Source organism: Elgaria multicarinata, chromosome 2, assembly GCF_023053635.1.
Source record: "Elgaria multicarinata webbii isolate HBS135686 ecotype San Diego chromosome 2, rElgMul1.1.pri, whole genome shotgun sequence".
Lineage (NCBI taxonomy): Eukaryota > Metazoa > Chordata > Lepidosauria > Squamata > Anguidae > Elgaria > Elgaria multicarinata.
This window is the reverse complement of record NC_086172.1, coordinates 127377434-127403389: the sequence shown is the minus strand read 5'-3', so window position 1 is coordinate 127403389 and position 25956 is coordinate 127377434. Positions and strand designations below refer to the sequence as shown.

The 25956-nt window shown below is 44.7% G+C and overlaps 1 protein-coding gene across 2 annotated transcripts in view; it reads left to right on the top strand.

Annotated features, from left to right (window-relative positions):
* The window catches only part of DPF3 (double PHD fingers 3), a 241782-nt gene that overhangs the window by 153827 nt on the left and 61999 nt on the right, over positions 1 to 25956 (top strand). For both annotated transcript variants that reach the window (XR_010025071.1, XM_063117615.1), the window contains exons 4-7: positions 13275 to 13402; positions 15029 to 15124; positions 23538 to 23616; positions 25534 to 25671. Coding sequence is in view for 1 of the 2 variants with exons in the window: in XM_063117615.1 (XP_062973685.1) it covers positions 13275 to 13402; positions 15029 to 15124; positions 23538 to 23616; positions 25534 to 25671 (441 nt within the window). In the remaining variant the exon portion in view is untranslated. The remainder of the gene's footprint in view (positions 1 to 13274; positions 13403 to 15028; positions 15125 to 23537; positions 23617 to 25533; positions 25672 to 25956) is intronic.

Below are 25956 nucleotides of genomic sequence, written 5' to 3'. Positions count from 1 at the left end.
AGTTTGCTGACCAAGGGCTAACTGTTGATGGGCAGCTTTGAGGCCCCTGCTCTCCTTGCTTGTGGTCCTTGATATTTAAACAAGGCTTGGCCTGGAGAGCCCTTCAAGCAGAGGAGTGTCCTCTGTAAACTAGGGCACCCTACATTTGACATATTTTGTGGAAATTTATTTCAAGGCTATATTTGCAGTCAGGATTTTGATTTATTTGAACTGCAAGGTAATCCAAATCTGAGAAATTCTCATATCCTGAGGGCAAACAGGTCCATTTTACTTTTTGCTCTGTTTTTCCATTACTGATTTTGCACTACTAATCCTTCAGCGATGTTGTTGAGGCTTCCAAATCTATATGCTGCAGTTCTGGTCAAAGCTTTCTTTTATTGCCTTTCTCGAGGACACCCCAGACACTTTGAATGTTACCTTGTTCACACCTTGTCTCCTCTCCCTCCATTCAGATTCTTGCTGAGTTTGCAGGGGACATTCCCCTCATCTGCATATTCTCTGCTGCCATAAATCTTCTTGTTTATTTCAGTGTTCTTTTTTCTTCTTCCAGATCTAAACATTATATAAATCTTCCGGCATTCTATAGCCTAGTGTAACAGATAGAAATTACCTTCCCATATACTTCTTAGTGTAATAAAAACATATCTCTTGTCACCATTGGGCAAGACTGGCTACATTGATGACTTTGTGACAAAACTCTTTTGGTGTCCCTGCAAATTCTTGCTGTATGATAAGGGTTCTCAAAGAAAGAGGCAGACCTGTCTTGACTTGCTGCTGAACAACTCAAGGTTTGAACATCTTGTGGACATGCTTCCTTATGTACATCCAGTGAAGAATGCAAATGTATGTTTTCCTGCACTTGATTGTCCGTTCTTAGTTGAGGTGGGATGGGAGCAGAACGCTGCGTGTCCCTCTTCATGGCTGGCCTCATTTCTCTCCTTCTTTTCTCTCTTGACTTGGTTTATCGGCACTGGCTCCAGGTTTTTGGAGGGCCCTTGTGCAAGACATCCTCAGGGCCCCCTCCTTCAGTGAGTCTAACTTCTCATTACCATTGTCACCAGCTCCTTTTGCTCCTCATCCTCTTTATCATCATTGCTACCACTTGGCCAGTGAGCAAGTACACGGTGGCATCTAGTGCTCTTCCTTCTTACCAAGGAAGATTGCAGTGATGTATTGAAGGAGTAAGTCCATGGGGCTCTTGTCAGTGGGCCCCTGCTGGGTTGTGGGCCCTCAGCAGGTGCCTAACCATGCCTACCTTTGACACTAGGCTAGCCATGCACGTTTGTTATGCCTTAAAGCCAATTCACATGAACGTTTTTTAGGTGGAAATGGAAACAGGATGAAAGGGTTTTCTCTCAGAATAGCTAATTGGGAATATGGTTTTGTGAATCAGCTCCCCCCTGCCCCCACCAGTAAAATCATGGGTAAACCGCATGGTGAAGACTGATCCCTGAGATCATTTCACCATTTTGGATTATGGTAAAGTGGCGAGTGCTGACTGGCTCCTCTATCCAAAAGTGAATTCCCCCCCTTCATTATTCATAGGATGCTTATTTAATTGATTATAGAGGTTGCTGGGACAGTGTTTTATCCTAGTAGTAATAACAGAATCTGGAAGAGAGACTTTAAAAGTGTCATCATCGTCATCATCATCATCATCAAATAGATTTATATTCTGCTAAAGTTATTTAAAAATATAAGAACATAAGAAGAGCCCAGGGTTTTAGTATTATGAAAGAGGGGGGAAATGTCTTTTTTCTAAGAAATGTCTTTTTTCTAAGCCAAACAATCCCAAATGTTGTAACCTTTCCTCATAGGGGAGTTACTCTAGACCCTTGATTATTTTAGTTGTCCTTTCCTGTACTTTTTCCAACTCTGCAATATCCTTTTTGAAGTGCAATGACCAGAACTATACACAGTATTCCAAATGTGGTCACACCATAGATTTGTATAAGGGCAGTATGATAATGGCAGTTCTATTTTCAATTCCTTTCCTAATTATACCCAACATGGAATTTCCCTTTTTCACAGCACCCACAATCTGGCTTGGCATTTCCATCAAGCTGTCCACCACACCCACAAGATGTCTATCTTGGTCAGTCACTGCTAGCTCAGATCCCATCAACATATACATGAAGTTGGAATTTCTTGCCCCAACATGCATCACTTTACACTTGAACTCCATTTGCCTTTTTGATGCCCATTCTTCAGGTTTGGAGAACTCCTTTTAGAGCTTTTCACAGGCCATCTTTGTTTTAACCACCCTAAATAATTCAGTGTCACCAGCAAATTTGGCCATCTCACTGCTCAGTCTAAATTTCAGATCATTTATGAACAAATTGAAAAGCACTAGTCCCAATACAAATTGCCATGGGACCCCACTCTTTACATTTCTTCATTGGGAGAATTTACCATTTATTCCTACTCTCTGCCTTCTGTTGTTTAATCAGTTATTGATCCAAAAGGGGACCTCTCCTCTTATTCCTTGACTGCTAAGTTTGCTCAGGAGTCTTCAGTGAGGGACTTTATCAAAGGCCTTTTGGAAGTCCAAGTGAACAATGTCACCCCTTTCCCCATGTTTATTGGCACTGTCACAGAAGACTAAAAAGTTAGTGAGTCATGACTTGTGGAAGCCATGTTGATTCTTTTTCAGCAGGGCTTGTCCTTCAATATGCCTACTAATATTATCTTTAATAATGCATTCAACCAATTTACCCAGAACAGACGTTAAGCTAATTGGCCTTACATTGACCATTTTCCAGTCTTCTGGTACAGAGGCTGATCTTAAAGATATGTTTCATAGGGGTGTGCAGAGCATGTTTGTTCCTCCTCAAAATTTGGAGCAGCACTCTGATGAGCTGATTCCCCTCCACGGTTTTCCGGGCAGCTCTGTCTCCCTCCACCGTTGAATTACCCAGTGGAAAACCGCTCCATTTTCAGAGAACCGCTCTATTAGCATCAATGGAGATTAATAAAAATGCATTCATCTCTGTCATTATTAAAAATAAAGAGATGAAACTTGACACCCTGGTAGCTCTTAAGTAGGGCTTTAGCCATGCCAAGTTTAAAGCAGATGTTTGGAGTATGATTTGGGGAGTAGAGCTCATTTATGTCAAGTATAGAACTAGTTTGAAATTCAAAGATACCCTGCTTTCCCTCTGTAATTTATCAATGTACTGTGGAATTCTAAAATCCCAGAACACTCCAATTCTTGCTTTCTTTCATCTTATGTGACTAGCTGTCCTTGCTGGAAGGGAAGCAAACCAGCCCATAGAGGGTTCAATTACCCCATTGCTCTCTGTAATATTAAATTGTCAAAATAACAGAACTTGTCCTTAGAAGTTTGATTAGGATGTTTCTGCTGAACATAAGAAAAGCCCTGCTGGATCAGACCAAAGGCCCATTTCCCACATTGGCCTACTAGAGACACAATATTGGAATTGTGCAGTGACAGCGGCCAAGGAGAACATTGTTTAGACAACACAATAGTCAATGGTGGGTTAATAGTCATCTCCATGGTTGATTATTGAGGAGGTACTCCCCACATGACATGAGTATAATCAACCATGTATTCGAGTTGACTATTAGTCAACAGTGTGTTTGACTGACACATCCCCCACCTTCTCTTCCCCGTGCAGTCCTCCCACTGGTGTCCCATGAGTCATTGTGAATTCTGCTGACTGGACTAGAGTGGCAGCTGCTGTTTTGGTTGCTCTTGCCAGGGGTCTCTGTAGTCCCCCAAAATAACCAACTTTGTGTGACGAAATAGTCAACGGTGCCCGACAGACAACACCATATCCAGTGATTGTTCAAGTAATCAACTCTGCACAGCATTGATTATTTGTGTGGGTTATTTCGACTGAATAACTAACCATGGTATGAAAAAGTCCTGACAGACGACACAAAAACCAATAGTCGACTATTTAACCCACTGTTGACTATTTAACCCACTGTTGGATATCATGTCATCCGAACTCAGTCCTACAATGGCGAGGTTGGCAAAAATCAAGGTTGTTTAGTATTGGCAATGTGCAGAAACAGTGTCACAGAACATCTACTAGCCTGTAAGTATAATTCTAGAGACTTTTGTGAAACCATCCCTTCTCAAGACCAATAAAATGGCTCCATACATGTAGCTCGTACAGTTTTTTAAAACAACAACAACCCCAAAACAAAGAACTCTGTGGATATTATATTGCCCTGACGTTATCATTTACCTAATAAAAATAAAAACTCAGCTAATCATGCAAGCGTGTTTGTATGTTCCCCCCCTCCATCCTTAAAACTCCGTTCCACCCCCCACTTGTACTCTAGTGCTATATTTATGCCTTGGAGATGTGGAAATGAGCAATATGATAGATGGATGGATGCAGCTTGTCTGGGATTTTCACCACCATTTCCCCTGGGGCATTCCATCTGCTGGCAGAGAGCACCATCCCAAAAGATGGTATCTTTTGCAAACTCGACAGCTAACAGACAGCTTCTCTCTCTGCATATTTCCCAGAAGAAGAGTAGGCTTAATCTGTCGTCCCCCCACTTCCCATGGCATATTTCATGATATTTTTTCTGACTTTCATTGTTCTGAATACTCTACCATAAATAAAAATGCTAGGGGTGGAAAACAGCAATGGAGCTGAGACTTTATGCTCTTGTGACACTGATAGATTCTCATTTGGAACTGACGTGAGATTTAATTGCTCACTGAGCCACTGAGTTGCCCTTTAAGGCACATCCTGCCACGTCCTGTTAATGAGCTCAGTGGCTACGTTCACCCAGCAGTAGATCGCTGTGATGTGCTAGGTGGCCATTATTATTTTTAAGGTTTTCAGGGCTAGAGCCATGGATGTGGAATTTGCCATACTTAAACATTATCTACTAGAATCAGTCATGAAATACAACCCTGTAGTATTTGTTTATGAGAATAAACCAGCCCAAAGAATCAATGTGACACAGTGTTTGTATTAGCCCTTGTGTAAGCATTTCTTGGGAAGCTGGATTGCTTTGGTTGCGCACAGTAGCTGTCTCTGGAGTGACAGATCATGGTAGAACTCATGTATCTAAGTATCTTAGTATCTCTGTTCGCAATTAGAACTGGAAATGGAGCTGCATTTTGTGCTGAGAGACGGAGGCTTGGGTGGCAGCTGATTCTTGCTCTGTTGTTCAAGAAAAATAAAAATGCATCACGTTATGTGGAAAATTAGAAAGGTGAAAAAGACATTTTAATGGGTAAACCTAATGGACGTTGTTTGCTTTAGCCTATTCCCATGAAATGCTCACTCAAGGGAGCTGGGGGAATGCTGGGAGTTGTGGTCCAACATATCTGGAGAGCACAAGGTTGAGGAAGGCTGGACTACTCTTTTCTCTCACAAGCTCTGCCTTACTTCTTTGGGCTGCGTCTCACAGGGAAGCCATTGCTAGTGGCCCTCTGAGGAGGTTTGCTTCCCACCCTTTACAAGTGTACAGGGCACACTTTTGAAAATGACTCAGGATGGTTTGTGATCTCAATGCTCTCTAGGGGCTGGATGGTGCTATTCTCCTTAGCATCCACTGATACCCATTTTATATACAGACATTGCTCGGGTCCGTGAATAATGTTTATAACATTTATTTGATATATAATAAATTTCTATGCAACTTATTCATCTTTAGGTTGGTTGTTGTTTTTAGTTTGGTTGAGTTAGTAAATTGTTTTGTTAGAATAAATGGAAAACTGTTAATAGGAACTGTATTTTAAATTAGAGCTTCATGATAAACCACTTTTTTTTTTTTTTTACCTGAAAAGCCTACACCTCCCATCATGCCTTGGCCCAAGCAGCTGTCTAAACTTCATAAACAATCAGGACATTCAACACCCTTTCTACCAGCTAAAAAAGATGCAAACCTAAAAAGATGTTTTCAAAGTATACCCAGCATTGCACAGATATCTAAATAACATATAGTAGGGAAGCGGATCCACCATCTTAAAGTAGCAGGCTGGTGCTATGCCTGTGAGTTAACCTTTAAACAAATTAAATTCATTTCCCCTCTCTTACCCTCACAACAACCCTGCATGGTAGGCCTGTCCTAGGCCCATGAGGTAACTTTAAAACAAATTAAACTGGTTTCTTTTCTCTCTCTCTCTCTCTCTCTCTCTCTCTTTCCACCTGGCCAGGCTGTCTTGAAGCTGTTGTCATGATTTTCCTTGTCCTCACAGAAAACAAAAAAACCTCTCAGCATACCCTTTGCCCAGAGCTGTGACCTCCTTCCCTTCTGCTCCTGATGGGGCCTAGTATTTATTTATTTATTTATTTATTTATTACATTTTTATACCGCCCAATAGCCGAAGCTCTCTGGGCGGTTCACAAAAATTAAAACCACAGTAAAACACCCAACAGTTTAAAACACAATTACGAAATACAGTATAAAAAGCGCAACCAGGATAAAACCACACAGCAAAGTTGATATAGGATTAAAATACAGAGTTAAAACAGTAAAATTTAAATTTAAGTTAAAATTAAGTGTTAAAATACTGAGTGAATAAAAAGGTCTTCAGCTGGCGACGAAAGCAGTACAGTGTAGGCGCCAAGCGGACCTCTCTGGGGAGCTCGTTCCACAACCGGGGTGCCACAGCGGAGAAAGCCCTCCTCCTAGTAGCCACCTGCCTCACTTCCTTTGGCAGGGGCTCATGGAGAAGGCCCCCTGTAGATGATCTTAAGGTCCGGGTAGGTACATATGGGAGGAGGCGTTCCTTCAGATAACCTGGCCCCAAACCGTTTAGGGCTTTAAATGTTAATACCAGCACTTTGAATCGGGCCCGGACCTGGACTGGCAGCCAGTGAAGTTGTAAAAGGACTGGCGTAATGTGATCTCGCCGGCCAGTCCCTGTTAATAACCTTGCTGCCCTGTTTTGCACCAGTTGAAGTTTCCGGACCGTTTTCAAAGGCAGCCCCACGTATAACGCATTGCAGTAATCCAAACGAGAGGTTATCAGAGCATGGATAACTGTAGCTAAGCTATCTCTGTCCAGATAAGGGCGCAGCTGGTATATCAGCCTGAGCTGATAAAAGGTGCTCTTTGCCACTGAGTTCACCTGTGCCTCAAGTGACAGTTCTGGATCCAAGAGCACCCCCAAACTACGGACCCGATCCTTTAGAGGGAGTGCAACCCCGTCCAGGACAGGGCAAACATCACCTCGCCGGACAGAAGAACCACCCGCTAACAGTACCTCCGTCTTGTCTGGATTGAGTCTCAGTTTATTAGCCCTCATCCAGTCCATTACCGTGTCCAGACACTGGTTCAGAACAGCCACTGCCTCACCTGGGTTTGATGAAAAGGAAAGGTAGAGCTGGGTATCATCCGCATATTGATGACACCTCAGTCCACATCTCCGGATAACCTCCCCCAGCGGCTTCATGTATATGTTAAACAGCATAGGGGATAAGATAGAGCCCTGTGGAACCCCATGGCTTAGGTGCCACGGCACAGAGCAATAATCCCCCAGCACCACCTTCTGGAATCGGCCATCCAAGTAGGAGCGGAACCACTGCAACGCAGTACCTCCAACTCCCAGCTCAGACAACCTATCCAGAAGGATACCATGGTCGATGGTATCGAAGGCCGCTGAGAGGTCCAGGAGAACCAACAGGGTCGCACTCCCCCTGTCTCTCTCCCGACAGAGGTCATCCCACAGGGCGACCAAGGCAGTTTCCGTTCCAAAACCAGGCCTGAAGCCCGATTGAAATGGATCTAGATAATCCGTTTCATTCAAGAGTGCCTGGAGTTGTCCTGCAACCACCCGCTCAAGCACCTTGCCCAGGAAAGGGATATTAGCCACCGGCCTATAGTTGTTAACATCCTCCGGGTCCAGATTAGGCTTCTTCAGGAGTGGTCTAATTACCGCCTCTTTTAAAGAGGCCGGCACCACTCCCTCTCTCAAGGAGGCATTTACAACCTCCTGGACCCAGCCGGCGATCCCCTCCTTATTTGATGTAATGAGCCATGAGGGGCAAGGGTCAAGCACACAGGTGGTCGACCGGACTTGGCCAAGCACCTTGTCCACATCCTCGGGCCTCACTAACTGAAACTCATCCAATAAAACTGAACCGGACGGCGCTCTGAACACCTCTACTAGTGGAGCTGCATTAAGTGTGGTGTCCAATTCATGACGAATCTGAGCGACTTTATCTTCAAAGTGCCGTGCAAATTTGTCACAGCGTGCTACCGAGGGTTCCACCATCTCTCGCCCTGGCCCAGAGTGTAACAGGCCGCGAACCACCCGGAAAAGCTCCGCCGGACGACACTGAGAAGACGCAATGCTGGTGGAAAAGAACTGCCTCTTTGCCACCCTCACCGCCACAGAGTAGGCTCGATAGTGAGCTCTAACCCGTGTTCGATCAGACCCAGCACGAGTCTTCCTCCACCTGCGTTCTAGCCGTCTCCCCTCTTGCTTCATCGCCCTCAGCTCAGGTGTATACCAAGGAGCTGACCGGGCTCTGCTCAGAGGGAGAGGACGCTTGGGCGCGATCGTGTCAACAGCCCGAGTCATCTCTGCATTCCACAGAGCGACCTGGGCTTCGACAGGAGCACCGGCCATACCAGCAGGAAAATCCCCCAGAGCCCTCTGGAATCCATCGGAGTCCATTAGCCTCCGGGGGCGGACCATTTTAATAGGCCCCCCACCCTTGCAGAGGGGAAAGGCCGCCGAGAGTCTAAACCTCAGTAGGAAGTGATCTGACCATGACAAGGGGGTAGATGTTAGTTCCCCCACTTCCAGATCACCATCCTCCTGCCCAGTCGAGTAAACCAGATCAAGCGTGTGTCCCTTTGCGTGTGTTGGGCCGATGACATGTTGAGACAGCCCCATGGTTGTCATGGCAGCCATGAAGTCCTGAGCCGCTCCAGAGACAGCAGCCTCGGCATGGAAGTTGAGATCCCCCAGAACCACCATCCTGGGTAACTGAGGCAGCCAACCCAGGTGCTCTCCCTTCAGGCCCAGGATGGCGAGCCACTTCCAGATGAGGGCTATTGAACAGAAGAGTGAATGGAGGAATGACTGACAGCTAAGGCTAGAATGGAATGGTGGGCGGAGTTAGTGGAACTTGGGGAAAGTCAGTTAGTGGAGGCCAAGTTAGGACTGAGAGATAGTGATGCTAGTACTATACCTCCCAGCATGCCTTTGGTGGCCCTCAGGTGCCAATATCCTCTGAGATGCACTTTCCTCCTCTTGTGGCTGATGCTACTCCTTGACAGAGCATCAAGGAGTAGCATCGCCAAGGAGGGGACACACACAACTCTGGCCAAGTCCTGCTGGGACTACCTCAGCCCACACTTCTCACCCATGAAGTGCTCCATCAGGAGCCTGTACTGAAGGACTGGGACTGAGCCGGGCACTTACCCCCCTTCTTCAAGCCAGTTTCTGGGCATGCACAGAGTGCTACCCTTCCCTCCTTCCCTCCCTCCTTACCTCTTAAGGATGAAAGCTGCGCGTGTGCTTCCCTCAGTTTCTGAGAAAACCGATATCAGGATGTGGTGCCTTTGAGCATGTCCAGAGTTCGGCCTCTCAAAGATATGCTGTTGTATCTAGTTATGATTTTAAAACCACACATGGCAGGTGGGAGGAGGCACCACAAATGGATGCAGCCCATTTATGTGGGTTGTTTCCTTTTATGTGGAATTGGGTTGACTGCTCAAGACTGACCTTAGGAATCACAATGGCTGCCAAAGGCCAGTAAGTCTGGCCTCCCACCCAAGGCATGCTGGGAGTTCCACACAAGGCATGCTGGGAATTGTAGGTGTAAACCTAGGTTTTTTAAAATTAAATTCTTTAAAAATACTTAAAAACCAAAAATTCATGTTTTTAGACTTTTTTTCTGATCCATGTACATGAAGACTTGTCTGGGTGAACAGCATTAAGGCAGTACCATATGTGGAAGTGGGTAAACGTTTAAGGACATACGTGACACACACATACTTCTCACTTTATAGGTAGAGATCAGTCACACTGCACATTATCTAGGCATTCGAGATTATTGTTGAGTTGTTGAGTATAGTATTGAGTTTAACGCCTGTTTAGACTATTGAAAACAAAAAAAGGTCTCTGATGGTAAAACACAGATCTAGGCACCATGCAAACAAACAATTCCAAAATGGTAAAAGTTCATTCTAAGTTCTCTGCTCTAGCTTTGCACTGATGTTGCAGAGCTGATCCTAATAAATTGCTGTACACATACCTTCTTTTTATGAAATATAATGGGGGATGTTTTCAGGATGGTGAAGTCTAATAAGATCTCTTTTTCAAAATGGCACTCCTTGTGTAAGGTTCCCCCCCCCACACACACACACTCTTCCGGACCCTTGACCAATGTGGTTTGGGGGAGGTGGAGTGAAGAGTTACTTGCAAATGTTGATATAGCCAATGGACAAGTGAGCTTTGAAGCTGGCCTTCTGAGTATGTATATTAATTGCTGAAGGCAGATATCATTAGGAAAAGAGACTGGCACCTATCCAGAGGGAATGGTGCTTAATTATCACTGCTTACGGAGTAGTTAAGTGGGCTGTCAGTTTGGGAGGAAGTGTTCAGGAGTTAAAGGGACAATAAGTGTGAAACAGCATGTATGGGTTACCTTTTGCTGTTTCTTGGGAAGTGATAATCATCAACTTGCCCTCAGGGCAGCTGGCAGTCAGTTTAATTGATACCAAATGTATTCAAAGGGGGCTTCTTCATCATAACTATGTCAACATTTGAGTAGAAATACATATTTTGACTTTGATTATAAAAATAAACCCACTGTTTTGTAGTCGCCAACCTATAACAAGAGTCCTTAGGATTGGTTGCCTTAGGATTGGTTCACATATAGATATACTTTGCTTGTATTATCCGAGACGTCTTTCAGATGGGGGAAAAATCGCGTTTCCTTGTCTTCGCTCTTGCTTCCTGCTGCTTCTTTCCTGTGATATGCACAAGAAGAATCACACAGGGGAGAAAGGGGAAGGAAGCAGCAACCACGTGGCCCATTCAGTGTAGTGGGACAGCACCCTCTAGTGGCAGTTTTATAGTGAAACTTCTCTGCACATGGCAGGAAATGGCGACCAATTTCGCAATAAATCAGAAGAGTCACATTTTACCACGGAAAAATGGCAGAAGGAGCAGGAGGCTGATGGGAAATGTGCAGGAGGAACATGTTGTCGTCAAAAGGAGCCATGAGTGGCCAGTAACGAGCGTGCTATAAAATGCTCGTCTGATGATACTCCAAGTCTCAGTGATTTAGAACTGACTGTATGAACCGTGTTAGAAAGCGTTGTGTTTGTGGTGATAGGAAAGTTCACTCCAATGTTTTGATCTGTGATGGCTGTTTTACACATGCAAGTCATTATTTGATGATGCGTTATCAACATGCAAGTGAGGGTCCTAAAGTGTGGTCCAATTAACTCCTCTCGCTGATGGAATTCTTTCCATCAGCAGAATGGGGAGTGAGGCAATTCCCCCTTCCCCTGCTCACCCGCAAAATCTGTGGCACATTGGGGGACACTCTGGAATAGATTTGATGACGTGGGGGTTGCTGGGGGAAGGAAAGATGGGGAAAGTCCCATTGCATGAGTGGACAATGCTGGATTTCTCCCAAACGGATTCCACATTTAAACTGATTGCCTTTTTGGACGGAAGAGTGGGGTAGAAAATGTCAAGAAATAAAGAAGTGGTATTTTAAATTGCTCACCACTGTGGTTTGTTTCCAAACAGTAAGTCAGCTGTCTGTGCAGCAGTTTGCCACTGGAACCAGAGAATGTTCTCCCCACCATGGCAATATTTATTTATTTATTACTAACTTTTATTTTATATAGCACTTTATTTGTCAAAAAGCCATCAAGTTGGTGTACAACAATTTAAAATGATAAAACCTTAACTCATTAAAAAAAGTTTTGAGGGAGGTTTGTGTGACAGGGTGAAAGCCCACTCAGTTCTTGTGATTGCACATAAATGGTTTGCTAAACGGAGGCAGTCACCACAGGGAACAATTTAAAGTTGCCTCCAGTGTGGTGCCCATTTTGTATGCAACAGTCCATAAAAGAGAAACACTATTTCAAAGATGAGGCTGGTCAGAATGGTTGTTTAGATTTGTGAACGAGGCTCCTCACAGAATGAGGTGGTAGAATTCTTCTGACTGACTGTATGAGCTGCATGTTGAGAGGGATGTTGTATTTTTAAACCTTCTCCCTTCCCATCATCCATCCAAAGCTCCCTACAAATTGTCAGGAAGACAGTGCTGAGCTTTCTCTAAAACCCTTCAAAATAGTTAAAATTGGGGAATAATTTGTTGGGTTTTGAATCATTCACTCATAGGGCTAGTTCAATGGGCTGAAATCCCCTGGGGAAAAATGAGACATTTACTTCAGCATTTTAAATCAATGATTTCATCAGCCCATGGCAAGATCTACAGTACTTCTTTAAAGCACTTTAAAGCGCTTTATAACAGTTTTGACAACTGTTGGGGCCCAGAAAACACTGCATGTACAGTTGTCAAAACTGTTATAAAGCGCTTTCAAGCAGTAGTGTAGATCCGGCCCTAGTTTGAAGACACTCGGTTTTCAAACCTGCGTTACTATTCTTACATGTCTGATGATGAGCACCTTCTGGTTGCTTGCTTACTCTTAAGAACTCACATAGGGAAAAGTAATGTAAGAAGAGGATATGAGAGAAGAAACCTAACATAGGAAGCTTAGATTGAGTCAGACCCTTGGTCCATCTAGCCCAGTACTGTCGACACAGACTGGCAGTGGCCCTCCAGGGTTTCAGGCAGAATTCTTTTGTAGCCCTTCCTGCAGATGTCAGGGATTGACATGCAAAACATGTGCTCTATCACTGAGTGACAGCAGCAGAGAATATGAGCTAGGTAGGACTTAACAAGATGCAAACACTTGGAGACTACTGAACAGGTCTTGGGCTCATCTACATCAAGCCGAATATTTCACTATGAAAGCCATATGAAAGTGGTATATAAAAGGCAGGAGCCACACCAAGCAGGATATAATGGTATGAAAGCAGTATATGGTATGTGTCAAGGGGACCAACAGTTGTCAGTGCACTTCAATACTGCAATAAAGCAGTAGTGTGGCTCATGCCTTTTATATACCACTTTCATCCCACTTTCATAGAGGAATATCCTGCTTGGTGTAGATGAGCCCTTAGTGACCAATATTCTGTCCTTCCTGTTAAATTGATTTGTCCTTGGTTATGCTTTTTGTTATAGGCTGTGCAGGAAATAACTGAAGCCTCTGTTGTTGTGTTTTTGCCCCCCCAGAAGTTGACCTGCCTCTGAAGAAAGATGGTTTCACATCAGAGGGGACTACACTGGAAGCCTTGTTGCGTGGAGAAGGGCTTGAAAAGAAGGTAGATACTAAAGAGGAGGACACTCTACAAGAAATCCAGGTGATTGAGAGCTCTTCTGTTGGCCTGGTCACATTTGCAATCTATATAATACTGAAATGAGTGCTTCTGAGATGATTTTTTTAGTCTCTCAGCCTATTAACCCCTTGTTACCTTTACGCAACGATCCATATACAGATGCAAATAACACTGGTTGCTGTACGTAACCATAATTCCCAGTTCATTCCTGTGTGTGTGTGTGTGTGTGTGTGTGTGTATGAGAGAGAGAGAGAGAGAGAGAGAGAGAGAGAGAGAGAGAGAGAGAGAGATTGTATTGCTCTGATGCTGTGCAGGTATGCCATAGCAAACTGTTAATAAAATAATGGAATTTTAATGGAATTGTCTTAATGTGGGTTGAGGGTTTTAATGGAATTGTTTTATATGTTATTGTAAAGCGCCTCGATGCCAGAAATGGTGAGGCGGCGCTATAAAAATGCTTTAAATAATAAATAATAAATTAAATTAAATAATAACACTAGGGAGAGCCTTTCCCACACAACTTAATATGAAGCATGGTTAATTCTCCCTTATTTCATGGTTAAGGAAAATACACATAAAATAGAGGAATCTGGGAAGGAGTAGGTTTATACAAGATACTGCACAGCAGGAAGTGCAAATTAACACCTGCCCCAAATAGGTCAGGGACACCTTGCAGGAGACACATTTGCGTCGCTGTGCTACATGAAGAGCAAGTACTGTGATAGCAGGGCTTTCATGCTATTTTTGATTTGATGTTTGAAGCAAATTCAGGATTTTGGATGTTTATGAAATTACAGAAGTGTCCTGTAATTTGGGAGTGAAATACTTGTGGCCAAGGAAACATTTATAAGACAGGTTTCAGCACAAAGGGCATACTGCAAAATGGGGGTAGTAGAACTATATTTGTGCCCTTTGAGTTGCTTCACAGCCCTTATGGGCTGCTGCTGCTGCTGCTGCTGCTGTTGCTGCTCTGGTACCATTTTGCTTTTTCAATTCAGTCCTCTTCCCGGGCACAGGGTACTTCAAGTCAAAGTTTTAATTGTGCCTTCATGCAGCCACATTCACAGAACTGTATGGGGGCTCCAGACATTGTTGACTTTAATTTGTAAATCTCCCATGTTTTCCCACCCCTTCTTTGGTCTTTTTCCTTTCTACAAAAAGTTTGTTAAGGCGAAAAAGACAGAATCATTGCACAGGGCCTTTTGATTGGTAGCGCTAGGAACCCTCCATCTGGACGCACCTATGGGTATCATGTAGCCTAGTGGTCTTGGCAATATAATGTTGTCACTACTCCTCGGAAGAAGAAAACCAATTTGAGAAAGAAATGGCTCCAAACCCGCAGTTGATTTGGGCTGAGGAAGACTGCAAATGGCTGTCAGCAAGGGAAGGATCACATCAAAGAATATCTCCCTAATTCTATTTTTCATGCTGAAAATGTTTATTTGTAAATACTTGACACTCCCTGAGAGCAGGTCTGGAGCTCTCAGTCCATAACCTGAAGTGGCCTGATCCATGCTGCTTGTGCAATTAGACAAAAGAAGTCCATCTATCCATGCTACATATGTTTCCTTCCTGTCTTTGCCCTTCTGCGAAAACTCCTTTGTTGTGCTGGGATTTGTTTTTAATTACTGTTTATTGTTTTAACTGCAGAGGGTTTTGGAAAATGATGAAAATGCAGATGAAGCGAATGAGGAGGAAGAGATGGAAGAAGATATTCCAAAACGAAAGAACAGACCCAGAGGACGGGTAGGTTGGTTTAGCTGGATGGGAGGAAGAAAGTGGAGAGGGCATTCTCACATTTTCTCTATATATATCCATAGATAGACACAAAGGTTAATGATGCCTATGGTTGTAAAGACATGCGCTGAACAAGTATTCATTTGTCTCTAACCTAAACTTGCTAGCTCCGTGGGATGCTCACTTGTGCATTGGTGGCTTTTTACTTTCTGATTTTGATTTAGTCAACCAGTTTAAACTGAAACCATAATGGAAACAGAATTATATGAGAAAGCACACAATATGCAGGCACATATTTGTGCACATAGGGTAACGATGATTGCTTGATGCTGGTTTTATCTGCATTTTCTGATGAACTGAAGCTGTATCTTTCCCCTTGGCAGTTTCAGTGCAGGGAAGAGCTGGCTATTGATCAGTGTTCTCCGCATGGTTCTGCAGCTGGAGGCTCTCAATAATCAGATCCCCTGGCAAGAAACCCACACAGCGTGAAGGCAGGCAGCTCACCTCCCACTCTTCATGCTGCCTGGCTGTTCTTCTGGCCCTCCCTGCTCTCTGGAGTGAACTGCTGGAGGCTCTCAGGACTGAGTGAACACCAGCCCCAGCAAGCCTCCGGTTGCAGATTCACAGCAGGGAGTTGTTTTACATTAGCCAAATATTCACAAACTCCTCTATACTCCTCCATCAATATCCTCCTACTAAATGGCCTGCATGGGGTGGGGTGGTGGGGGGAAGGCCACCTATGATCTACTACATTGCAATGTGCCACAGGCAGAATTCAAGAAGGAGCTGCTAGAGGCATCATGCTAGGGGCAACTGTAGGAAGAATCCAAGATTGAGAAGAATAAACAACAGGCCACATTTTCGCCCTTGCATACAATCTCTTTCTTGTCTCTTTCCGCTCTTGAAATCTCTTTGACCTGTATCCTCTCAGCTTGATATCTTGGCTTCACTTGCCCTTTCCTCTGGCTGCCATTGGCTTTGAGTTCGTGGGCTCTCCCACACTAGAGGCCTTCAAGAGGCAGCTGGACAGCCATCTGTCAGGGATGCTTTAGGGTGGATTCCTGCATTGAGCAGGGGGTTGGACTCGATGGCCTTGTAGGCCCCTTCCAACTCTGCTATTCTATGATTCTATGATTCTACACATTATACAGAATGAGGGATGCACTATAGCCCAAACATGTGAGGGCTCTAAGGATGTAGGTCATGCTGTCCCTTCCCCCTATGAAGGATAGCCCTCAGCCCCCTTTGTTCCTGAGCTTTTTGTGTTGAGCAGCATGGTCTGAAGGGATGCTCTGCTTAGGGCTGTGCAGGGACCGCCCCCCCTTCCCCCGATCTGCTTCAGAGGCTGATTCGGAAGGTCCTTTACAGCCCCTGTAGTTTGAACATTAGATTTGGAAATTTACAGAGCCATATTACTTAAAAATGGTGGGTTTCATCGAGGACAGGAGGCTGCCAGTTGGTTTAGATGAGTCTTACGGGTAGGCGGGGGCAATGGCTCACCATTGCCTCGTATCGGGCTGAAGTGGCTCAAGGTGCTTCGAGCCCAGTCCACTCTGCTCTGGACCACTTCAGCTCAATCCAGTTCGAACCCGAGGAGGTGCACAGTCCTAATTCTGCTTGCATTCGCTTAAACACAAGTAAAACACTCAGCACGATCAGTTTACTGCTCAACATGGCAAGGTTGGGGATGGAGGCGGCGGCGCTAGTACATGTGGGCAGGGCCAGCATGAGTGATCCTATTGCCTCTACATAGTTTTAAGCCCTCTCATATTTGGAAGAATGCCTGAATATGGCTTATGTGTGATGGCAGTAGACCTGCATCTTTATACACAGGTCTGCCCAATTCACATGAAAAGTAGGGTGGGGCTAGGGATGTATGAGAAATTCATTTCAGTTCATTTTTTTTTTAAAATCAAGATTTACCCAGTTTACACCTTCTAGACTGAACATGGACTGGGAAGCAATCTGCAGTCGAAGTCCTTACATTTCCGAGCTTGCAATTGTCATTTACGGACAATTTTTTTTATTTTTTTTTGCTTTCAACAGCATGCGTACGTTTGAAAAATGTGCATGTAAAGAAAAAGCACGCTTTTGAAAAATGCACACAAATACACTTTAATCAGTGGGAGAAGAAAGCAGACATTTCAAAGATGCGCACAGTTGATGTGTACATTTGGAAAAATAGTCATGAAAATACAAACGGATTTTTGTGCAAAAAAGGAAAAAAACAAAGCTCACCACGGGTCAGAACGAACTTCACGATGGAATACAGAAAAGTTTGGCGAGGTCGTGTTTTTGTATTCACACATCCCTAGGTGGGATGGAGTGCAATTACTGTTACTTTCTACTGTTAGTTTTACCCTACCCTGTGCCTGTTTACCCTACCCTGTACCTGTTTGCATTCTCTTCCCCTCCTTATTGTTTTACTATGATTTTATTAGATTGTAAGCCTATGCGGCAGGGCCTTGCTATTTACTGTTTTACTCTGTACAGCACCATGTACACTGATGGTGCTATATAAATAAATAAATAAATAATAATAATAATACAATGGGGTGTGTGGCCTGCACACCCCATTGCACCTCCCCCTCCCACCTAGCCCTTCCCTTCCACCATCTTTCTCCCAGCAGAGGTCTAATACTAGAATTGAGCTCAGCTAGAAGAAAAGTCTCAGGGGTGGGGAAGCTCTGGGTGACAAGCTGCAGGTGCAAGTGGGCTCGAGACCTCTTGCCTGCTTACCTATTTGGTCTAACTTACACCCCATCTTTTCTTTACATATGACCAACATTAAAAGTAAGATGTCCATGTGTTCTACTGGACAGTGGACACTCCTCAATTTCAGGGCTGGTCTGATAGATCACTGAATGATTTGCAGTAGATCAATAAGGGGCTTAGCAATAGCAAGCAAAGTGTTTTCCCCTGCTTATAAATTAGAATATCTGATTGGTAGTAAGTCAGATGAAGAGATTTGTGTGTGTGTGTGTGTGTTTATGGAGGTTACCTCAGTGTATGGCTTATGGGGTGCCCTATGTAATTGACTCCACTTTCTGAGCTACTATTTTGCATCTGGCTCCCCCCCCCATGGCTCCCCCCCCCCCGTTTTGTATCTCCCACGTCTTGTCTAGTTTGGTCCTCAGAATGAATGCATGGGGCCATCACTTATAGAAGTTAAAAACAATTCTGGAGAGAGTGTTGTGTAGTAACAATCTCCGGGAGAATCAATGTTTGGTGTCTTCACAATGTTAAATCACAATAAAAAAGCCAGAAGAATTTGACACAAACAGGGAGTAATACTGGATAAGCTTACATAGCTTGGATAGGAGTTGTGTGTGTTTTGACCAGAGTCTATTGGGCAATTATGCATGGTTTGCAAGGTTTTTCTTCCATTTGTAGCTGCAATTGGGGGGGGGGGGATTGTCACCATTTCACAGCTGATTGGAACCGTGAGATGATGCATTCCTGTACATGTCTACTTAGAAGTAAGTCCCATTGATTTCAGTGGGGTTTGCTCCCAGGTAAATGGCATAGGATGGCAGCCTTAAAGGATAAAAAAGTCATTCAAATAGATGATATTAGTCAAAACTTTATGTCTGTTTGACTGAATCTCTAATCTTAATCCTCGAAATGAGAAATGTCATACTGTGCTTCTAAAACGTGCTCTGGGTTTACCCTTAATACATCTCCATGGCAAAGGAATTAAAATGGGGGGTGGGTGGACATCTAGAATGTCTCTCTGTACTAACCCTTGCATATTGAACCTGGTATGCATATGGTATCATTAGGCATGAAGATTTGGATCTCTGGGAGGGAATCTACACGTCGTACTGAAGGCGCCTGCGTGCGCCTCCAGTCCGTCCTCAAAACGATGGTGTAGACGGAGAAAGAAGAGACGGAGGAAGAGGCGGCGGCGGCGGCTGGGGAACCGGCCACGTCCTTGCCACTGCCGCCGCCTCCCCGCCGGCCTCCTGCTACCGGGGTAAGAGCCACCCGAAACTCTTTGTGTAGATCCGGCTAGCAAAGAGTGGGGGGAAGAAGAGGCATGTGCAAAGGGCCCGGATGTCTGCGCGTGTGTCTGTGTGTGTGTGTGCGTGTGCACGTGTGTCTCCAGCCTGCTTCCTCCGCCACCCCCTTCCACGCAGCCACTTGGTGTGGCTGGGGATCTCCCCCGCGCGCTCCTTGGAGAGGCAAACTGTTGCTGGCAGCGGAGGGTGAAGGGGAGGAAGAGGCGGCGGCGGCGGCATGCGCTGCGTCCCGGCCTTTCCCAGGGGGAGGGATTTCTCTCTCTCTTTCTCTCTCTCTCCTGTCTTCTTTTGAATTCCGTGATCCATTGTCCTCCTCGCTCTCGCTCAGGGCTGCTCAGGCGACACCCACCCACACACCCACTCCCGCCGTGCCAGTTCCCCAGCCGCCGCCTCCTCCGCCTCTTCCTCCGTCTCTTCTTTCTCCGTCTACACCATCGTTTTGAGGGCGGACTGGAGGCACACGCAGGCGCCTTCAGTATGACGTGTAGATTCCCTCTGGGTGATTATCAAGGTTTTCTGACTCAACAGTTTAACAATAGCAGGTAAAACTGCAGGTTGAAATCCCCAGAATTCTCTGCCATGGCTGGCCTTGTGCTGATTGCTTAACTTTTGGCCTCTGTGTTCTTCACTTGTACAATATTAGTATTACTTGGTTGCCTTTGACTATGGCCATAGCGAGACAGGGCAATATCCTGGGGATCGCCCCAGGATCGTCCCTGTGCGTTCACATGACGCACAGGGCATCCCGGGAGCAGGAAGGGATGATCCTATCCCGGGAGCAGGGAGGGATTGCCCTACCCTTCTAGCCCATTTTTTCTGCTGTCCTGGGCTTATCCTGAGACCGTGGAACGTGTGGCCGGGCATCACAGGTTGTCCCAGCTCCTTGTGAGTAACTGCGAGGAGCTGGGCATGGGGCACAGAGCTCTGTGCCCATCAGGGGTGGGCTGGGGTGGGAGGGCAAGGGTTTTTTTTGTTTTTTTTTAAATACTCACGTTTTTTGCATGAGTGCTCGTGCACTTCTTCTCGTTTAAAAAATAAATTCAAAATGGCGGCCGCGATGTCGCACGCTGTGTGTAGACCAGTGTGACGATCTCGCGATCATAAAATCACGAGATCGTCGCCCTACTACCCCCCTCATCTAGCTGATGCCTATGATTTGTGCAACTCTGGTGGCAATCTTTGTTTGGCGTTCGCCGGATCTCTGCTTTGTAGAAACTCAGATATAGATTTGTGTTTATATAGGTAGGCCATCCTGGTGTGTTATGCATAGGTGCACTTGCTCTGATTGGTGAATCTTGAGATTCTAGTAAAACACAAAGTGGATGTCAGAAGCCTAAAATCTGCTCACCCCTGTTCTAAAGTAAGCCACGTCTGGAATGCAGGGGGAGTCAGTCCAGATACGGAAGCTTTGGTACAGTGTGTTCCCTGCAGCCTCTCCCAGTCCAATAAATACAATTGTACAAAGCACCACACACTTCTGTCTAGCATAAATGGCTCTTTTCCCATTTCTGCCTTAAGTCATCATTGCACAAGATTTTCTGGAGCGCTCTAGATCTTCTGAGACCCATAAACCTAGACTTCAAGCCCATTGAATATTTGGTTGTTTCAGAGCCTACAAGTGAGGGGATCAAAGGCACTGCGACAGAAATAGCACAGAAGAGTGAATGCGCTGGTCATTCCAAATTTGTGCACGTCCTTTTCCTTTCCTACAGCATGATTTCATTTTTAATCTTGGGCCCCTTCATCTGTCCTTCTGGCAAGCATCCCTGTTTGGCTCCATTTGAGCGCTCCAAGGCTGCTCTAGTGAAGCTTTTCAGCTATATACATCAATTCCTTGCTGTATAACGGCAGGAGGCTGAAGGCAGCCGTGGATGACTGAATGCCACGTACTGAAGCACTGACAGCAAGCACGTGGCACTCAGGTTTGTGCCTCTGGGGTGGCTGTCTATTTGCCAGCCCCCCTGAGGCCAGCCATGAAATTATGGGCGTGTTGGTACAGAGATTTGAAGGCCAAGGACACATGAATTTGCAAAGAGAGATTTAAGGAGTTTGACTAGAAATAATGGGCAGGGCAGTAAGGCCTTCGAATCTAGAGTGTACATTACACAGCCTGAGATCATGAGCATTCATTTTTGATTGTATATGTTACACACTGTGTAATGCAGGTTAGGTGCAAGTAAGAGTCATTATTCAGTGTGCACATGCCTTGACGACCACCATTTTGAGAAACGGCAAAACAAAACACAAAATAGAAATCAACAAGTATACATGCAACTGGGACAATTTTTTTTGAAGTGCCAGGAATAGAGATATTAATTTAAGATTTACTTGGGGCAGGATCCTACGTTGGCAGTCTGCTAGCGTTAATCACATTCTGCTAGTAGGAATGACCACAGTGCAATGGGAAGGTTGCATTTCCTGGTGTAACCCCACAAACTAGTTCAAAGTACTGCTGCTGGAATGAAGCAAGTCTGTAGAGCTCCCTTCTGTGTGAGCTCCATTGACTTGTAAATTCCAGAAGTGGTAGTTTGGGCTCTTTTTCAGGTTCCTGTTGCACAGCCGGTTTAGACTGAGGGCGATGATCCCAGAAGCAGGTAAGTCTGGGATCGCCCCCTCTCCCTCCTTCTACACCCATAGGTGTATTAAGGGCCTGAATCTTACCTCCAGTATCAGAGGCAGCATGCCTCCATAAACTAGCTGTTAGGGAACATGAAAAAGGGGGTGCTATTGCACTCATGTTCTTTTGTGGGCTTCCCAAAGGCATCTGGTTGGCCACTATACAAAGTTCTTAAAACTTTTTTTTTTCATTTTTATAGGGTCTCTTTTCAGAGTGGCCTTTAAAAAGCACTCATCCATTTTCACTTTGTTCTTGCCATTAGTGAGGATTGGATTCTATTTGTTATGAGAAAATTTTGAAGAACAGGCCTGCTTGAATCTTTGCTGATTTGTAGATGTGGCAAGAAGCCAGAAGCCGATTTACAGGAAAGGAACTATGTGGCTCATGCATAAAAGCAGCCATCTTACTTATTATTCAGTCGTAAATATGATTACTCAGAAGTTAATCACTTTCCCTTTGTATATTTTGGGATTGTTTGAGTAATTAGACACTTTCCAAATCTTCCAGGTTTCAAGGATAACGTTTAATTAATTACCTAACATTTGTGTGCACATTTTTAAAAACACTTCCCTAATCAAATTTAGGCATAGATTTAGGATAAACCAGTTAGATCCTGATGCTGTGATGGAGACCTGTGCTTCTGTGGTGTGCCCAGGCATTGAGTGCCTATGTTTAATGCACAGGTTTCCACATTCATCTTTATGCAGGGGTTAACTGGATATGTGATGATAGAGGATATGGGAATGATTCTTGATTCCAGTGTTGCTACTTCTGAGTCTTGTGCAAAAGAACGGGGAGAGAGAGGGGGTTGCATAGACTCATGGATCTCCAATGTCTCATTTAGTTTGCCCTCAGGCTACCCATCTCCCTGCGTGACTGCCTGACTGAATAATTACCTGCCTGCTTCCCACTGCCTGCTGACCGCTAGGTCTGACACCGCAACAGCATCTAAGCAGGCAACTCCAGGAAGCTCATTACAAGCCTCTGGCATTGTGGTTGGTCCCAATCAGCAGTTAGGTTGTGGAGGCCAAAGGTGGAGCGATATTGAATTCTAGTCTTACTAATGTGGCAAGATCTACAATAAGACACACATGCATACTTAAGTGACAAGAAATATTATGTCAAGCCTAGCACCAAGATATGAGAGGTGCCCCCCCTCCTTCAGATACCCCACCCAGCAGTCTTACAAGCAGTGAGTAGCAGCAAGCAGCACTGCCATGATTCATGGCAAGCACCTGCAAGCTGCTTGCCATTTTGAGATTCCCACAATGCCCTGAAGTAGCGTTTCTCCAAGGCATTGTGGAACCATGGAAGTGACGGCTTCCCAGTTGCTGCTCAGTTAACCTGAGCCCAGGGACAGGGGCGGGGGAGACAGGTCATCAGTGATGGGGCAGTATGACCCTAGTTAGTGGCCAAGGATGCTGAGAACTGCTGCTGGCCTTCTGTTATGAATGCACGCTGGCCTGCACTCCCCTGACTCTGCCGATGACATTATTATACCTTTCTTGTGCTTGGGCATTTTAACAATTTTATATGATAAGTAGCCTTGGATTTGACACAACTTCAGAATGGCCTCACTATGTTAAGGCAAATAATTAATTTATTAACCCCATGAACATCAGCTGTCGTGAATGTTTAACAATACCTTTATTAGCGGCAAAACAGGATTTATTTATTTTTTACTTCGTGCTTTTTGGTTATGTGTTTCAAGGTTTTTCAGATTCATGTTTTAGAGGAAGAGTGGAAAATGAGTTGTTTTATTAACGTCTTGGTTTCATCCTAGGCCCGGGGCTCTGGAGGTGGCAGGCGAAGGAACGATGTTTCTTCTATGGACGACCATGATAAACCTTACGTTTGTGACAGTAAGTAGTCTCAGGACCTTCCATTTTGCTTTTAGCTTGGTCCAGTTACTTTATAAGCAATCAGCACATAATTTATTCCTCTCCATAAAAACAAACCCCAAAATGTTTTACCGCGTTATGGTTTGCTTATTTGCCACTACCACTGCTACTTGCTGTTGCTATTTTGCATGGGTGAGCGAAAATGAAACCCTCAGCAAGAGCCCACATCATTTCCTGCTCTTATAGCTCATCTCTGTCTAATTTTCTGCTTCTCTCTCTGCTTCTCTTGTGGCTTTCTAGGCCTTTGACTCTCTGTCTCTCTCCACCCCATGATGAGTCACTCTTTCCCCCCTTCTTTTTCTGTTTTAGGTTGGGTCAGATTAACACATTACATGGGAGATGTGTGTAAAAGTCTCTCAGCATTCTTTTTCAAATTAAAATAATAGCCACCGGAGGCTGCCAGTTTGAGGTATGGTGAGATAGGGGAGATGTGGCTGCTTAACCCTCTGCTGTCTAACCACTTTTTGATCAAAATCAGCCTCCACCTACTTTTCCAGCTGCCGAGGCAGGGGGGAGATACAGAAATATATTCCAATTGGTGGAAAATCAACTTGTAGTTTGGGGATGATTCATTGGTGGCTGGTGGCCATTGTGGCTGGTGGGAGAGGAGGTGGAGCTAAAGGTTCACTGGAGGTGGAGCCCACTATATATAATTTGCTAGGCAATATTCTAAGCCCATAAAACCAGCACCCCAAAAAATAAATATAAAATAAATCATTCAGCTTACTGGCACCACAAGAACTCCGCTAAAACCATTAATTCAGAACACAGACCACACATACAAGCCAGCCAGTCTAATAATAAACAATACATAATAAACCAGCAAGACATGATACTCCATGTATAATTCACTAGCAGCACAAATGTAATGGATTATACATGGAGCAGTAAGTAAGTCCCATTGGGTTCAATGGAGATCACATAAGTGTGTATAAGATGTCTAGTTTAGAGTTTAACCATGGTAGTCAAGACCACAGAATGCCACAAGAAGAAAAACAAACAGAACAAGATGCACTATGCCAAAGCAGGTGGTATATAAAAATAATATCTGCAACTGTTTCTATCCATTTTCTGAAGAAGGCAAGCCCTCAGAAGACTCCTCCACTTACCTATCCCAGGATCATTAGCTAATCGGACTGAGGAAAAATAATAATTCCCAGGGTTAACTATTGGTACAACTCATCTGGAAGTAAGGCCAAATAGATCCCACAAGCCTGAGGTTTTCCACCCATGCCGTAGACAATACTGAGATGGAAGGGCCAATGGTCTAACTTGACATAAGAGCAATTTCCTCTGTGTGTGTGTATGTGTGTGTGTGTGTGTGGGAGAGAGAGAGAGAGAGAGAGAGAGAGAGAGAGAGAGAGAGAGAGAGAGGTATGAACAATATAAATAGACGTGTTGCTAGAGAACATGGGTGGACGGGTGGTATTGCACACTGGTGTGTTTCCTGTAGGCATCTGGCTGGTAGGTACTAACAGCAGTCTTTGGTCTGATCCAGTAGGGCTGTTCTTACATTCTTATGTTCTTTTATTACATGTGTCCATTTAAAATGCTCAGATGCTGGGCCCAATGCTTTCCTGGTTGGCACACTTTTCATTTTTTAAAAAGGTCAAGGGCAGAATTGTACTCATGAGTGTACCTTTCATACTTGATTGAAGGCACATGCCTTTTGTATATAGGTATCTGGATCCAAGTACAGAATGTATTTGAAACTCAGGACTTTCTGTGAGGAACTAACTCTTTGGCATTAAGAAATACGAATAAAAACCTAGTTGTCTGGCAAAGGCTGCAGCAGGGAGGAAATTTGTGAGGCGACTTTTGTTGTTAACAGATGTATCACTCTCTGTCTACTGCTCTTTGTGTCTCCTCTGTTCGCAGTCTGTGGCAAGCGCTATAAGAACAGACCAGGACTGAGCTACCATTATGCTCACACTCACCTTGCCAGTGAGGAGGGGGATGATGCTCGGGAGCAAGAGACACGCTCTCCACCTGTCCACAGAAATGAAAATCACAAACGTGAGTAGAATGTGCCTTTTGCCTTCTCTGCCCCCACCCTCTCCCATTATGGAATGCTCCATTCCCCACCTACCCTTCCTCTGCTAGCTTCCTCCTTGCATTTCAGCAGTGGCTACAATTACTTTGCTCCTCTGTGAATTATTGGGACCTGGTCTTTTAGTGGAGCTAATCAACTGCAGCTTTCCCAGGTGCTGAGCTCAGCTAGTCAAAAATTTAGTTCAAACCTCACATTAACTCTGCAGCAGGTCACATTCCATCACTGCTCGGGGGAAGCCGGTGGGGGGG